Source organism: Mustela erminea, chromosome 10 (assembly GCF_009829155.1).
Source record: "Mustela erminea isolate mMusErm1 chromosome 10, mMusErm1.Pri, whole genome shotgun sequence".
Taxonomy (NCBI): Eukaryota; Metazoa; Chordata; class Mammalia; order Carnivora; family Mustelidae; genus Mustela; species Mustela erminea.
In genome coordinates this window covers 88,818,681-88,833,367 of record NC_045623.1, presented here as the reverse complement: position 1 = coordinate 88,833,367, position 14,687 = coordinate 88,818,681, and the positions used below count along the sequence as shown (strand labels likewise).

General features: G+C 41.2%; 2 protein-coding genes across 6 annotated transcripts in view; one reads left to right on the top strand and one right to left on the bottom strand.

The window, feature by feature from the left end:
- PHACTR4 (phosphatase and actin regulator 4) overlaps nt 1–14,687 on the top strand; it is a 106,157-nt gene that overhangs the window by 14,449 nt on the left and 77,021 nt on the right. For all 5 annotated transcript variants that reach the window (XM_032360675.1, XM_032360672.1, XM_032360674.1 and 2 more), the window contains exon 2: nt 9,680–9,733. In XM_032360675.1, coding sequence (XP_032216566.1) covers nt 9,718–9,733 — 16 coding nt within the window. In that variant the 5' untranslated portion in view covers nt 9,680–9,717. The remainder of the gene's footprint in view (nt 1–9,679; nt 9,734–14,687) is intronic.
- LOC116600591 (proline-rich receptor-like protein kinase PERK10) overlaps nt 1–14,687 on the bottom strand; it is a 54,164-nt gene that overhangs the window by 14,406 nt on the left and 25,071 nt on the right. The gene's annotated exons all lie outside the window — the stretch shown is intronic.

Here is a 14,687-nt window from a genome sequence, read left to right as displayed (position 1 = left end):
AAGGATGGGCAGGGGGAGAGGGAGAGAGAGAATCTCACTCAGACTCCATGCTGAGCACAGATCCCAACTCAGGGTTCAGTCTCAGGATCCTGAGATCACGACCTGAGCCAAAATCAAGAGTCTGATGATTAACTAACTGCACCACTCCAGAAACTATTCTAGATGTTAAAGATACAGCAGTGAAAAAAAAAAAAAAAAAGGCAACACATATGTCCTGAAAGAATTCATATTTTAGTGCGAGGAGATAATAAACAATAAATAAATTTATAACATAATGTAGAAGATAAGTGCTCTGAGAAATACAAAGCTGGAGGGGTGCCTGAGTGGCTCAGGTCGTGATCACAGGGTCCTGAGATTGAGCCCGACATCAGGCTCCCTGATCAGAGAGCCTGCTTCTGCCTTTCCCTCTGCTCCTCCCCTACTTGTACACACACACTCTCTCTCTTTCTGTCAAATAAATTAATTAAAATCTTTAAAAAAAAAAAAAAAGGAAATGCAAAGCTGGGTAAAGAGGTAAAGCAGGGGTGGGGTGTGGTGATGCTGATGATGTCAATGCTGATGATTTCAATTTAAACTTGGGTAAAGGAGGAAGGCTTCACTGAGAAGGCAGCATTTTAGCAAAGACCTAAAAGAATTGAGGAATGAAAATCTTGGGGAGGAGCATTCCAGGGAGAGCAAAAAGCAAGTGCAAAAGCCCCAAGCATGCCTGGCAGGTTCAAGAAGCTTAGCGAGGGAGAGTAGTTGAACATCATGGGGTCATTGAACATGATCACAGGGCCTTGTAACTGTTAAGTTTTTTTGCTTTTTACCCTGAGCTTTTTTTTTTTTTTAAAGATTTTATTTATTTATTTGATAGATAGAGTTCACAACTAGGCAGAGAGACAGGCAGAGAGAGAGAGAGGAGGAAGCAGACTCCCTGCGGAGCAGAGAACCCGATGCGGGCTCGATCCCAGAACCCTGGGATCATGACCTGAACCGAAGGCAGAGGCTTTAACCCACTGAGCCACCCAGGCGCCCCTACCCTGAGCTTTTGAGAGAGATCTGGACTGAACATACATATAGGTTTGGGCATCATCTGCACGTTGGTGGCTCTAGAAACCATGGGAATACTTCTAGCACAGGCGTTCATTTAGGTGGAGACACGAAGTAGCGTCCTCTTCTACAAAGACGACTCAGAATTCTTTCAGCAAGATACCCTCCTGTTTGTGATTCTCTAAGGACAGAGTGTGTTAATTGAAACTTTCTGTTAGCTAACCCTGGATCATCACCCTGATCATCTAGTGGATAATGTGGTTAACAGTTGAGATACTGTTAATTCCGTCTTCCGTATCTGCCAGCAAATCCTGTTATGTTTACTAACCATTTCCAGATGTTCTCACTTATGTATCAGACATTTATTCAGTGCCACATACATTGGAAACAAAATACTGACCTCAGATCTGTTAGCATGAGGGTTCAAATAGAGCTTTGTTTACACTAATGATTACACTATGTTCAGGCTTCTAATGACTGTACCCTGTGTTAATACCCCTATTCTCTCTAATTCCTTTTATACTTGTTGGAAGGTTAACACTCAACTGATTTGACTTCTCAGCTAGTCTTTTTTTTTAGTGGTTGCTCTGGGAATTACAATTCACATTTTACCTTAAAACAACCTAGTAATCTTGTTCAGGTATATATCAATTTGATTTCAGTATAGCTTGTTCCTTTTCCCGGTGGTGCTGTTATTCTCATACAAATTATGTATTTATATATCATAAGCCAATTGCTAAGCTTTTGTAATTATTGCTTTATACATTGTCTTTTTAATTAGATAGGAAAATAAAATTATATACTTTTATACTGTCTTTTATATTTACCTGTGTAGTTACTTTTCTTATCGCTCTTTATTTTTTCCTATGGATTCTGGTTACTGTCTAGTTTCTCTCACGTCAGCATGAAAGTCTGCACTGTTTCTCATAGAACAGGTCGGCTAGGGATGAATGCTCTCAGTTTTTGTATATCTGGGAATGTCTTTATCTCTCCTTTGTTTTAAAAGGATAGTTTTGCTGGATGTAGGATTTTGGTTTAAGTCTTTTTCCTTCATCATTTTGAATCCTAAGTGTGGATCATTTTGTGTTTATCTTACACTTTTTTTGAGTTTCTTGGATGTATTTTTCATCATTTGGGGGCAGTATTAATTTCCCATTATGTGTATGTCTGTATACTTGATGGTTTGTATGCTTGAAGGTTTGTTCTCTGAGGCTCTCTTCATTTTTCTTCATTCTTTTTTATTCTGTTCCTCAGACAGGGTAATCTCCGTGAACTTGTCTTTGTTTTTGCTGATTCTTCTGCCAGCTCAAATCTGCTGTTGCGCCTACCTAGTGAATTTTTCTTTTCAGTTATCATACTTTTCAACTCCAGAAAATCTTTCTTTTTCTTTTCTTAAGGACTTTATTTATTTGAGAGAGGGCATACAAGTCGGGTGAGGGCCAGAGAGAGAAGCAGAATCCCTGCTGAGCAAGGAGCCTGATGCCTGGCTTGATTCTGGCATGACCTGAGCCAAAGGCAGACACTTAACTGACTGAGCCACCCAGGTACCCTGTCTTTTTTTTTTTTTTCATACAATTTCTGTTGCTATTGCTATTGCTACTCTGTATTTGACGAGGCATTTTTCTTAATCTTAATGCTTTATCTTAATGCTTCAGACATGGTTTTCTTTAGTTCTTTGAAGTATTTAGAAGAGTTTATTTAAAGTCTTTGTCTAGGGGCACCTGGGTGGCTCAGTCGGATAAGCGGCTGCCTGTGGCTCAGGTCATCATACCAGTGTCCTGGGATGGAGCCCTACATCAGGCTCCCTGCTCAGCAGAGAGCCTGCTTCTCCTTCTCCCCCTACCTCTGCCTGCGTATGCTCTCTCTATCTCTCTGTCAAATAAATAAGTAAATAAAATCTTTAAAGTCTTTGTCCAGTAAGCCCAACATCTAGACCTCCTCAGGTATGGTTTTGTTGACTGCTTTTTTTCCCTGTATATAGACCATACTTTCCTCTTTATTTGTGTATCATAACTTTTTCTAAATACTGAGCATTTAAAATAATGTGGCAATCTGCAAATCAGATTCTCCCTTCCCTCCTGCACATTTCTTTTTTATTTAGTGACTTTCCTGGATGAAATATCTGTAGAGCCTGTATTCTTTGTTGTATGACCAATGAAGTCTCTGCTTGGTTGGTTTAGTGGTTAGCTAATGGTTAGACAGAGATTTTCTTAAATGTCTTGGACCAGTAAATTATCCAGCCTTTGCCAAGGGGGTTCTGTCTGTACATTGGCGTATACTTTCAATGTTCCCAGCAGGCAGTATACAACTTTGCCTTAGCCATTACTTCCTGCTTGCACAGAACTTCAAGGTCAGCCAGAGGGTAAGAGATCAGGGCCCTCTCAGGCCTTTCCTGGGTATGTCCAGAGCCTGCAAATGCATGTGCCCTTCTAGATGCCTAAGAATATGTCAGAGCTGGGCACCTGGGTGGCTCAGTGGGTTAAAGCCTCTGCCTTCAGTCATGATCCCAGGGTCCTGGGATCGAGCCCCACATCGGGCTCTCTTAACAGGGAGCCTGCTTCCTCCATTCTCTCTCTGCCTGCCTCTCTGCCTACTTGTGATCTCTGTCTGTCAAATAAATAAATAATATCTTAAAAAAAAAAAAAAGAATATGTCAGAGCTTTCCTGAAGCCCATATAGACCTCTCAATCCTGGACATTTATGGTTTTTTGTTCAGTGTCCTGTTAGCCTCCAGCTGGTATCACTGCCTTAGGCTGTGGGGATGTTAAACACTACAACTGACTGTTTTTTGAAAAATCTCCAAAGGATAGGGCTCTTCACATGGAACAAGCTCTGAATCAGGTCCAATAAAGATAAGGAGAATGGAGTTTCTTGGTGCTATCAGTCAGATCACATACTAACAGCTCTCTGGGGATGGATGGGGCTTTTAGAGATCTCCACATTTGTTCTCTCCTTTCCAGTAGCTGCTAGGCTGCTGGTTTTTATAACTACTGTGGTTGTGAGGGTCTTGGTTTTCAAGGCTAACCGAAGGCCGGGGAGAGGGAAGTGGGAGTCAAGGTAGTTAAAAGGCCATAATACTCTCTGGTCTTACCAAGATTGAGCTGGTTTTCTTTCTTTCTTTTTTTTTAGTTGCAATAAAATATGCACAATACCAAGTTTACAATTTTTTAAAAAGATTATTCATTTATGTGACAGAGAGCATATAAGCAGGGGGAGGGGCAGAGGGAAAGGAAGAAGCAGGCTTCTCACTGAGCAGGGAACCCCATGCAGGGCTCGATCCCAGGACCCTGAGATCCCGACCTGGGCCAAAGGCAGACACAACCAACTGAGCCACCAGGTGCCCCTGAAGTTTACCATTTTAACATTTCTAAAGGATATAGTTGGTGACATTAAGTATATTCACATTGTTCTACAACCATCACCACTATCTATCTTTAGACTTTTTCATTTTCCTAAACTGAAACTCTGTACCCGTTAGTGATGATAATTCTTCATTCTCCCCTCCCTCGGCTCCTGGAAACACCATCTGACTTTCTTTTTTTTTTTTAAAGATTCCACTTTTTAATTTATTTGATAGAGAGATCACAAGTAGGCAGAGAGGCAGGCAGAGAGAGAGGGGGAAGCAGGCTCCCCGCCGAGCAGAGAGCCCAGTGCAGGGCTCGATCCCAGGACTGTGAGACCACAACCTGAGCCAAAGGCAGAGGCCTAACCCACTGAGCCACCCAGGTGCCCCACCATCTGACTTTCTGTCTCTGAATTAGACTCTTCTAGGTGAAGTAGAATCCCATAATGTTTTCCTTTTGTGTTTAGCTTATTTCATTTAGCAGAATGTCTCAGAATTCATCTGTATTATAACATATGTCAGAATTTCATTCCTTAATAAGGCTGAATAATATATTCCACATTTTATCTATCCATTCACCTGTTGATGGATATTTGGGTTGTTTTTTATTGTCAGTAATGCTACTATGAACATGACTGTACAAATATGTATTTGAGTTCCTACTTTCAGTTCTTTGGGGTATATATCCAGAAGTGGAATTGCTGGGTCCTGTAATAATTCTGTTTTTAATTTCATTTTTTTTTAAAGTATGGGACCCAGCATGGAGCCCCGTGTGGGGCTTGAACCCACAACCCTGAGATCAAGATGTGAGCTGAGATCAAGAGTCAGATGCTTGCAGTGCCTGGATGGCTCAGTGAGTTGGATGGCCAACTCTTGATTTTGGCTCCGGTCATGATCTCAGGGTCCTGGGATCGAGCCCCGTGTTGTGCTTTGCACTCTTTGGGGAGTGTGTTTAAGAATTCTCTCTCCCCCTCCCTGTACACCTCCCCTGTGCATGCTTGCACTCACTCTCTCTCTCTCCCTCTCTCAAATAAATAAATAAATATTTTAAATAATTACCTTTTAAAACAAAAATCAGCCACTTAACCAAGTGACCCAACCAGGCACTCCCCCAATCTCTGCCAGTCTTGACGGCTTACTTAGTGGTATGACCCAAACCCTCATTCCTGAGGGATCTGAACCACTAGTTACCATGCTTTTCTCAGGCCAGAGTATCCAATTTGTCTGCTTACTGTACTCTGAGAGGTGGGAAAGGGAATACTAATGGGCACCCAAGTGGATCATCTGAGTTCCAGATATATTGTCACTGTCCCATTGTGGAACAGCAGCCCTACTTCTTTCTGATAATAAGGATCAGTTACCCCTGCCAAGATGGTAATTCCTCCTTTGCCTTTTGATCCCTAGATACAAGAACTCGAAAATGCCCAGGTGACAGTCATAGCTTATAGACTCTAGGGATTCTTTCCCCACCCCCTCGGGATTCTTTTGTCTCTTATGGAAGTGTTCTCTTTTGGTGACATAAATCTTTGCAGAACCCAGAATTGCAGGGATAATACACACAAATTTCCCAGGTGGGTCTTTGGGATTTGATGATAAACAGGGTATATTGTGTTTGTACCCCCCCCCCATTTTCCTATATTCTTGTAATTTTCCTATATTCTTGTAATTTTCTTAGCATATGAAGGTCTTTGATTTGGGGTATGTATTGCATCCAGGAGGTTGGCATTCTGTCCAGTTGTGCCTTCATCAGGCCATTTCAATGCTCCTTTAGGTTAGGAGCTCCTAGATGATGCTATATATGATACCACCAGTAGATCCCGTGCTCCTGGAACCTATCTTGCACTTACTGTGAGGAAGTGATATTGTGTGGGATGATGCTTACTGGTAGATTAAACCTTTCGTGAACTCTCGTGTGGTGATGTTCCAGAGGGCAGGAAGGACAAACCTACCCCCAGACTATGTCCTTATTCCTTTCAGAATAAATTGTTTGCCTTTTCAAGGTGGGAGGGGCCAGTATAGTCAAGTCAGCTTGCCATCAAGTGGTTTCCTTAAAGATGGTGCCATATTGGAGCTTAGTGTTTGCCTCTGTTGCTGGCCATTTGGACTTTTGGCTGCATCAGTAACTGGAGCATCCCTGTAAGTGGGAATTCATGCATTTGTCCATGTATGGTATATATCTCTGCTATCATGACCACCTTTTTTCATGTGCCCATTTAATCAGCACTGGGGAGGCCATGAAAAAAGATGGCTGACAGAAACTGGTTGAATCATTGTCTACTTGGTTGTTTAGTGCCTCTTTCGTGGTAGGTGTTCTCTGATGAATGTCAGGACTAGACCTTAACTTGGTTGTATCCACTCCATAGCCCTCCTGCATGCCTCTACCCTAAGACTTCCTTGTCGCACTATTCCAGTCTTTCTACTTTTAAGCCCCCTGACCAGCATGTTGCAACATTTGCCTACCATGTCTTTGTCTGTACATAGTAGACAGTCAAGTGTACTGCCTAAAGCTCTGCCCATTGGGAAGGTTTCCTTTACCACTGTTTTCGGAGCCACCCCGAGGGAAGCTTTATGTAGCACCTGTCCGGTTTTCGCTTGTACCACATACAGCTGTCTGTGAGAACTATAAGGGTTTTGTCTCTGTCAGCTGATGATAGAGCCCCCCATATGGCCAAAAAGGTATATGCTGAGGGAGGGGCGCTTCTATGACAGTGGTGGGTGATATGATGGTGTAGGCTCTCTGCTCAAGCTTGTGACTTCTGGTCCTATTTGTGCTTGATCTTGGTTGTATCGCTTTGATCTTACGTTGGATTGTTACTGGGTCCACCCAACATTATAACGTGGTGTGTTTCACAGAACTTAGGTCAAAATGGGTGATTCTAGATAAATGGGCACTTGGTGTCTTGGTGGTCACATGCTCCATATCTCTTAGGATGCAGTATCATGCCAGGAGTCATTGTGCAGAAGACATTTGATTTTCCACTACAAAAGGCATGGCCTTGCTCCAGAACCCCAGGGGGTCATATAGTGATTCTCCCACTGGGGCTTGCCACAGTACCATAGGATCTGCCAGGTTGTTTCTCACCATCCAGGCCTGCAGATTCCTTTCCTGTTTTGAGCTACTCTTGAAATGCACCTTTTTATGTCTCCTGGTTTAGAAGCCATAGCAGTATTCTCAGATTCTCAGGTGGAATGACTCCCTCTTAATTGTGGGAGATGCAAGGTGCAGGTATTTACTTGGTTGCCTTTACTTCAATGGCATGTCTTATCAAGCCCTCACTACTGGGACCATAAAAATTTTACTGATGTAATGGGTTCCTGAATCTTTGAGACATTTGTCTCTCACTCTGTGGAATAAATGTCTTCTGACAAGGCCTTCAGTGTGCTTTCCACCCCTTGGTCCTCTGGCCCAATTAGCAAGATGTTACTAATATAGTAGGTCACTGAGTGGCTCAGTTGGTTAAGTTTCTGACACTTGGTTTTGGCTCAGGTCATGATCTCAGGGTGGTGGGACTGAGCCCTGTGTCAGGCTCCACACTCAGGAGGGAGTCTCTCGGTCTCCCTTTGTCCCTCCCCCCTCACAAATAAATAATGAATCTTTAAATATATATATATATATATCTATATGTATACATATAGATATATATATATATATATATCTTGAGTCACTGTGATGTCCTGCAGAAACTCCAAATGACCCATGCCTCTTTGGACTATATTATGTAAGAAGGTTGCAGAATTAACATAATCCTGTATATAAGTGTGTGCTGTAATCTATGTGAATGTGAATTGTTTCTGATCCTGTTTACTTAAAGAAATTAAAAAAAAAAAAAAAAAACAAGTTGGTTCCTGCAGTCGTTGACTGCAAATGGTGCTCCTGGGCCTATTAACCTGCTCTAGCGAACATACCTCTGGCATGGCAGCTCTAGTTGAAGCTAATACTAGATTCAGTTTGTGGCCATCTGCTGCCTGCCTCCAGGATTTGCTTGATTTCTTCAGGGACCACACTGTGAATTCTGCACCCACCAGGGTATTGCACTAATTTCTGCCGCCCCCCCCCTTGACTGTGGGTTACAACATTGTCTTGTTTTGTTATTTATTATCTTGGCAGGTGGGCTAGGGCAGGCTTAGTTTCTTCTACCTAGCCTTTCCCAGGGGGGTAATAACTCTTACCCCACAGCCCAACAACTCAAAATAGGGATTGCCCTAATTCCAAGTATGTCTGTTTCAGTGATACATTCAGGAACTGAAGAAACGACCAGCAGGAAGGCTCACATGCACAGTACTCTTCAAGTGCCTGATACAGCTAGAGCGTTCCGTCCACACGTAGATCACCACTGTTCACCACTGGTGAAAGTTTAAGAGTTGGGCGGGCACCTTCTACCAGGGTTATCTGTGTTACGGCTCTCATCAGTGATGAGGGATCCTCATTGTCATCTAGTCTGTGAACAATTCAACTCCAAAACCCCTTTATACTCCCGATTGTTTTCGGATCACTCCTGGCACCAACTATTGGTAGGTTTTGTTCTCTGAAAAGGGACTCTGAATTAGAGTTTAGCGATTCAGACTGTTTATTAGGGAATGCCCTTGGGATCCAAACTGAAGAGAATTATGAAGCAAGATTGGGCAGACTGATCCTGTCTAATTTAAGAGCCCGGAAACATTTTTTTGTTTTATTTTCCTACTTGCATTCTAAACTGACAACTTACTATATATAAGATAACTTCTACATTCTTAGGCAAAGCCAGTTCCTTCTAAGGTATCACTGATATCCTTTCTCAGGTGTTTATGTGAGTTTTGTTGGGGGGCATGTTGTTTGTTTTTACATAAAAATTTTGTTTCGGGCGCCTGGGTGGCTCAGTGGGTTAAGCCACTCGGGTCGTGATCTCAGGGTCCTGGGATCAAGTCCAGCGTCGGGCTCTCTGCTCAGCGGGGACCCTGCTTCCTCCTCTCTCTCTCTCTGCCTGCCTCTCTGCCTACTTGTGATCTCTGTCAAATAAATAAATAAAATCTTTGAAAAAAAATTTTCTTGTTTCTTTGCACTCTGGCAAATTCAAGATGGGGATTGGAAAAGAAACTTATTTGAGTAAACCAAGAATAATATATTTTTAAATGAAAATTAGCCTTAAATGTTTTATGATATATTTGTACTATACATCTGTATCCCAGTTGGTAGTGTTCTCACTTAATAAGTTATACATTTCTGTAATGTTCAGTTTTAAATTATAATCAGTGTTACTGATTTAAAAAAAAAAAGGTGATGGATTTTGTGTTTTAAGTATATAATTTACCTTTTTCTCTTTTTAGAAACTATACCCCACCTCCCAAAACTAGTTAATAGTGGCATGGAAGATCCATTTGGTGAGTATTACCTGCATTTTTCTTACTAGATGATATTTGTGGGGTGTTTTCCAAAAAAATCATATTGCAGATTAGAAAGACTAGTTAGGAAGTACTTAAAATTTAAAATAGGCATTTAAAATATGCATCAGCCATGAAAGGAACTCAGCATGCTGGAGTAAGATTTTGATTCAAGCATTTTGTGATTCTTTGCCAAATGTAAAGAAGTCTGGATCTCGTTTTATGGTAGTAAACTTGAAGTACAGTAAAAATGTTACCAATGTTACATTCTGCTCATGCCCAGTTACCCTAGAGGACTGAAGTTCGACACACTGGCTACTGGTACAAGTAATTAGATACTCAGGTTAATATCTGTTATCTCGCTTTGGGAACATGGCTGAAAACTTGGCAAGGTCCAAATTTATCTTCTGCTTTTAATGACCCTAAATTGCCGTGGTGGGTTTCTGCCACGCCCCCCAACCCTGTCAGCTTACAAATTCATCAGCATAATCCTCAGTGTGAACACTAGAGGGCAGTCACTACTTTTGTCATAAGTTCTGTTACCACGTTAATTCTGGAGGGGATTACTTACGAAGTTTAGTAAACCGTGTTGATTTTGGTTGCCTGGTGACAAATCCTAAAGAACATGTACATATGACAACTCCAAAGGTGTTTACTGGAAACTTGTTTTTTCTCTCTGACCTCCTTACCTCACCTTAGGCATAACCTAAATTTAATTGAATCTAATTAATTAAATTTATCATTAAATTAATTAAATTTACTAGAGAATACCAAAGGGAGAGTTGCTATAGAAGTTATGGTTTGTCAGTAGTCAATTGAAACATAAATGGAGGGGCACTTGGGTGGCTCAGTGGGTTAAAGCCTCTGCCTTCAGCTCAGGTCATGATCCCAGAGTCCTGGGATCCAGCCCTGCATGGCTCTCTGCTCAGCGGGGAGCCTGCTTCCTTCACCTCCTCTCTCTCTCTCTCTGCCTGCCTCTCTGCCTACTTGTGATCTCTGTCAAATAAATAAATAAAATATTAAAAAAAAAAGAAACATAAATGGAAATGTGCTTTTGATCACCAGTATGAGGAAAAGGTTGTGTTCTGTGCTAGTGAGACTTTTCCTCTTACACTTTAAATCTTGGAATCTGTAACTTGATTAACATTTATACTCATAATGTGGATTCTAGAGAAAAATGGAATTTTCTAAGCTGCTTATAAAACATAATAATATTTGCGGAGTACCTGGGTGGCTCAGTCGGTTAAGTGGCTGCCTTCCGCTGAGGTCATGATCCCAGGGTCCTGCAATTGAGCCCCATATCAGGCTCCAGGCTAGTCCAAGAGCCTGCTTCTCCCTCTCCCTCTGCCTGCTGTTCTGCCTACTTGTGCTCTCTATCTCTCTGTCAAACAAATAAATAAAAAATCTTAAAAAAAATAATATTTGCTAGTTTATGGTCCATTTGATACCATTTGACAAAGAGTAGAATTCTGAATGTAAAATAAGTTTGTTTCTAAGAAGATGGAGTCCCTTTAAGATAGGGTAAGAATTTTGTTATAATTAGATTAGCTGACAGTTATGTGGATGGTTTGAAAAAGGATTATTTGTTGTATTCTGAAAATAAAAGTGGGAGATTTTGACCCATCAACTTCCAGAGGGACAGACCAAAGGCCTCTGGGACCTTTCCTATATGGACAGATACTTACACATTTCATTATATAATATTTTAATATCACCTTTGTTAATACTGCCACTGGTCCCCATTGGAAGTCTTAAATATTGAGAAGCTGTCAGATTCACTCTGGTGAATATGTCTTCCAAAATTACAGTTTTCTTTTGGAAGCCTGACTTATGTCACTGGCAGCAAGTACTGTCCATTTTCTTCATATTGATAGATTCACTTTTGTTCAGTTTTGAGAAAATATCTGTCAAATATCTAAGCTGGAATAACATAGTTTGTTATTCAAGTAAAAATGGTATTTCATGAAAAAAGCTGGCTAGTTGAGCTTGCAACTCAACCACCCAAGTACTTTTATTGAAGGTAACTGTTAGACTTCAGTATAAGTTATGTGCATACTTAGCACTTCCTTACACAGAAAAATAAAAGGACATGTACTGAAGCATAGAGATTTATTAAAACTGGTAATTTTTACAGCTTTTTCCAGGACATTCTTAAATCAAAACTGGCATTGTCTTTAACTGCAGTAATGTCATGGTGAGGACCGTGAGTCCTGTTACAGTTTGTGCTGCTGCCTTGACTTGCATTAAGGTACCAGCAGTTTTGCTCACTATTGCTTTTGCACCGTTGGTACAGTGTCAACACTGAAAAGGCTAATAGTCGTTTAGTTTTATTAAGTAAGTATATAGCTGTACCTCTTAGACTCCTGGAATGATCTCAGGGATCCCCAGGCATCAGGTGACCATCCTTGCTACAGTTTCCTGAAGTTTAAGGAGTCTGTTCCATGGAAGAAAAGCAACTCTGGGCAGAGTCAGGACTTGTCCTGGAAATTGTACTGGGCAGGGCTCCAGTGTGCACCCAGTCTTGGACAGGTAGCAGAAGTATGGTCAGAGGAAGTGAGCAGTTCTGAGTTCTGTGATTTCTCCCAGATTGACCATGATCCACCTATAGCTTTCAGGAGCTCGTTAAACTGCTGAGTGTTTTGAGAAGAAATTTATCAACACTTCAGTCAAGAAAAGCCGAGGACCGTGCTTACCTGGGCACTACACTCTTATATTCAAAAAGAGGATAAATGGCAGCAAAGATCGTAGTGATGGCAGCCTTCAGTGTGTCTCTTGGGTCACTGTTCCAATCTGGACAGATGTCTCTCTGGGTGTGGTGCACAGATGTCATCCTGGATAGCACTACTAATCTGGGGACATGGTTCAGTCCTGTGTCATCTTATTGATGGCCAGGTGCTTCTCAGTGCTGGGCCTCCAAGAAATTTCCTGTTTCTCACCTCTTTCTCCTTTAGCTCTGCCTCCTGGAGGAATTCTTCGCCTTTATCCTCACTTGAAATTTTCTTTTCTACTCTTAAATTCTGAATTTCTGGGAGGTTTTATTCGGGGAATGTTTCTTTCATAGTATCCTTTTATTGTTTCAGCAACCTGTCTTTGCCTTGCACAGTCCCTTTTCCCCTAAAGTTGCTTTTCTATGTTTGTTTTGATCTGTTTTATGTTAGGTTAGGGTTTTCCTCTGATGTCTCATAATAATTAGCTGTCTGCTCATGATTAAGAGTGGGAAGCTTTAAATTAGAAGCTTTGAACGCATAGACTGATTACCTCTGGGCCTTTCTGTAGGGTGAGCTTCTTGTCCATCTTGTTGAAGAAAAAGCCCCAAGTCAGTAGGAGCAGATTTTCTCATCACTGACTAGATGTCTAGATGGTAAGGAGAGAAGAGGACTTGGCGGGGGGAGCGGGGAGATGCTCCATTCAACTCCATTGTGTACGTGGTTGCCTAATTCCCCTCAGTTTTCAGTGCTGTATTCCCACCCTCGACTGTCTTCTGTGTCACCAGTCCAGAAACCAATTGTTTTATTCCTTCCAAGAAACAGACCTCTTGAATTCTGCCACTGTTAGTGTGGGACAGACATTCTAAGTCATGGAGTGGAGAAGGTTGATGAAGGAATGAAACGGTTTTTACCCTGATTCTCTTTATTTTATTTCCCTCCCTTTCATCCAGTTCCATAGGTACCTGGCAGAATTCAATGAAAGTATTATTAATCTGTATTAATAATTTATAGCGGGGGGAGTGGGGGGAGTAATGACTGCACTGTATGTTAAGTGCTAGAAGGAAGCAAGAGAAGATGGAAGATGTGTGTTTAGTTCATGCTACTGTGATGTGTCATACCTCTCGGCTTTTAAAAATGGCTCGTTACTGCTTCTGCCTGCTTTCTTCCTCCCTTATCATCTGTTCATGGGTGAACAGCCACTTTCCCCAAAGCATGCCAGAAGAAAAGGGCCTGGAACCCTGTCATATGAAGCTCCAAAAGGTTTATTTGGAGTAGGAGAGAATCTATATACTAAATTGCCTTCCCAAAATCTTCTGACAACTTTATTAATTTTCTATACACCCTCCCTTCCATAAAAGTGAACACAATTTGTTGGAAAATATTTTTTTAATGTGCTTGATGAAATAATTATTATAATCATATATATATTTACTTACTTACTTACTTGCTTACTTGTCAGAGAGAATGCACAAGCAGGGGGAGTGGCAGCCGGAGGGAAAAGCAGGCTTTCCGCTGAGCAAGGAGCCCAGTGTGGGACTTGATCCCAGGACACTGGGATCGTGACTTGAGCCAAAGGCTGATGCTTAACCTGCTGAGCCACCCAGGTGTCCCTTAATGAAATAAGTATTTAATGAGATAGATTATTAATATGAAGTCTGAATTTGAAGCTAGTTGCAAAGGCTTTTATTCATATGCATGGTATTTTAGGAGCAGATTTATAAGGTAATATCTCTTTCGGATTAAAATTCGTATCACGTAGGAATATGAGAAGAGTTGTGTTGAAGTGGTAAACAGAAGCTATATCTAAACAAATAAAAATTATTTTCTTCCTGTTCTGTGTCTGAATTCATAAATCATTATTGTGTTATAATGGGGTTTTTCCTAGCTTTTCAAGGACAGTTGTTCAGGAGCCATGCTCAAAGCTAATACACTTAACTTCAAAGTTCGTGGGAAAACAGGATGCCTGGCTGGCTGGGTCAGTAGAGCATGTGACTCTTGGTTTTGGGCTTGTGAGTTTGAGCCCCACATTGGGTGTAGAGATTTCTTTAAAAAAAAAAAATCTTAAAAAAAAAAAGTTCATGGGAAAACATTGTGTGATGCTAATCATCACAAAATGTTGTTACCACTTGAAGTTCTAAATGTTTTAATAACACAGTCCTTCACTCCCTCTGCTTTAAGAATGAAGACCAAAATATGAACTTAATTAGTTTTGAGATCCTTAGGGAGTAAGAGATAAATTCCTCTGG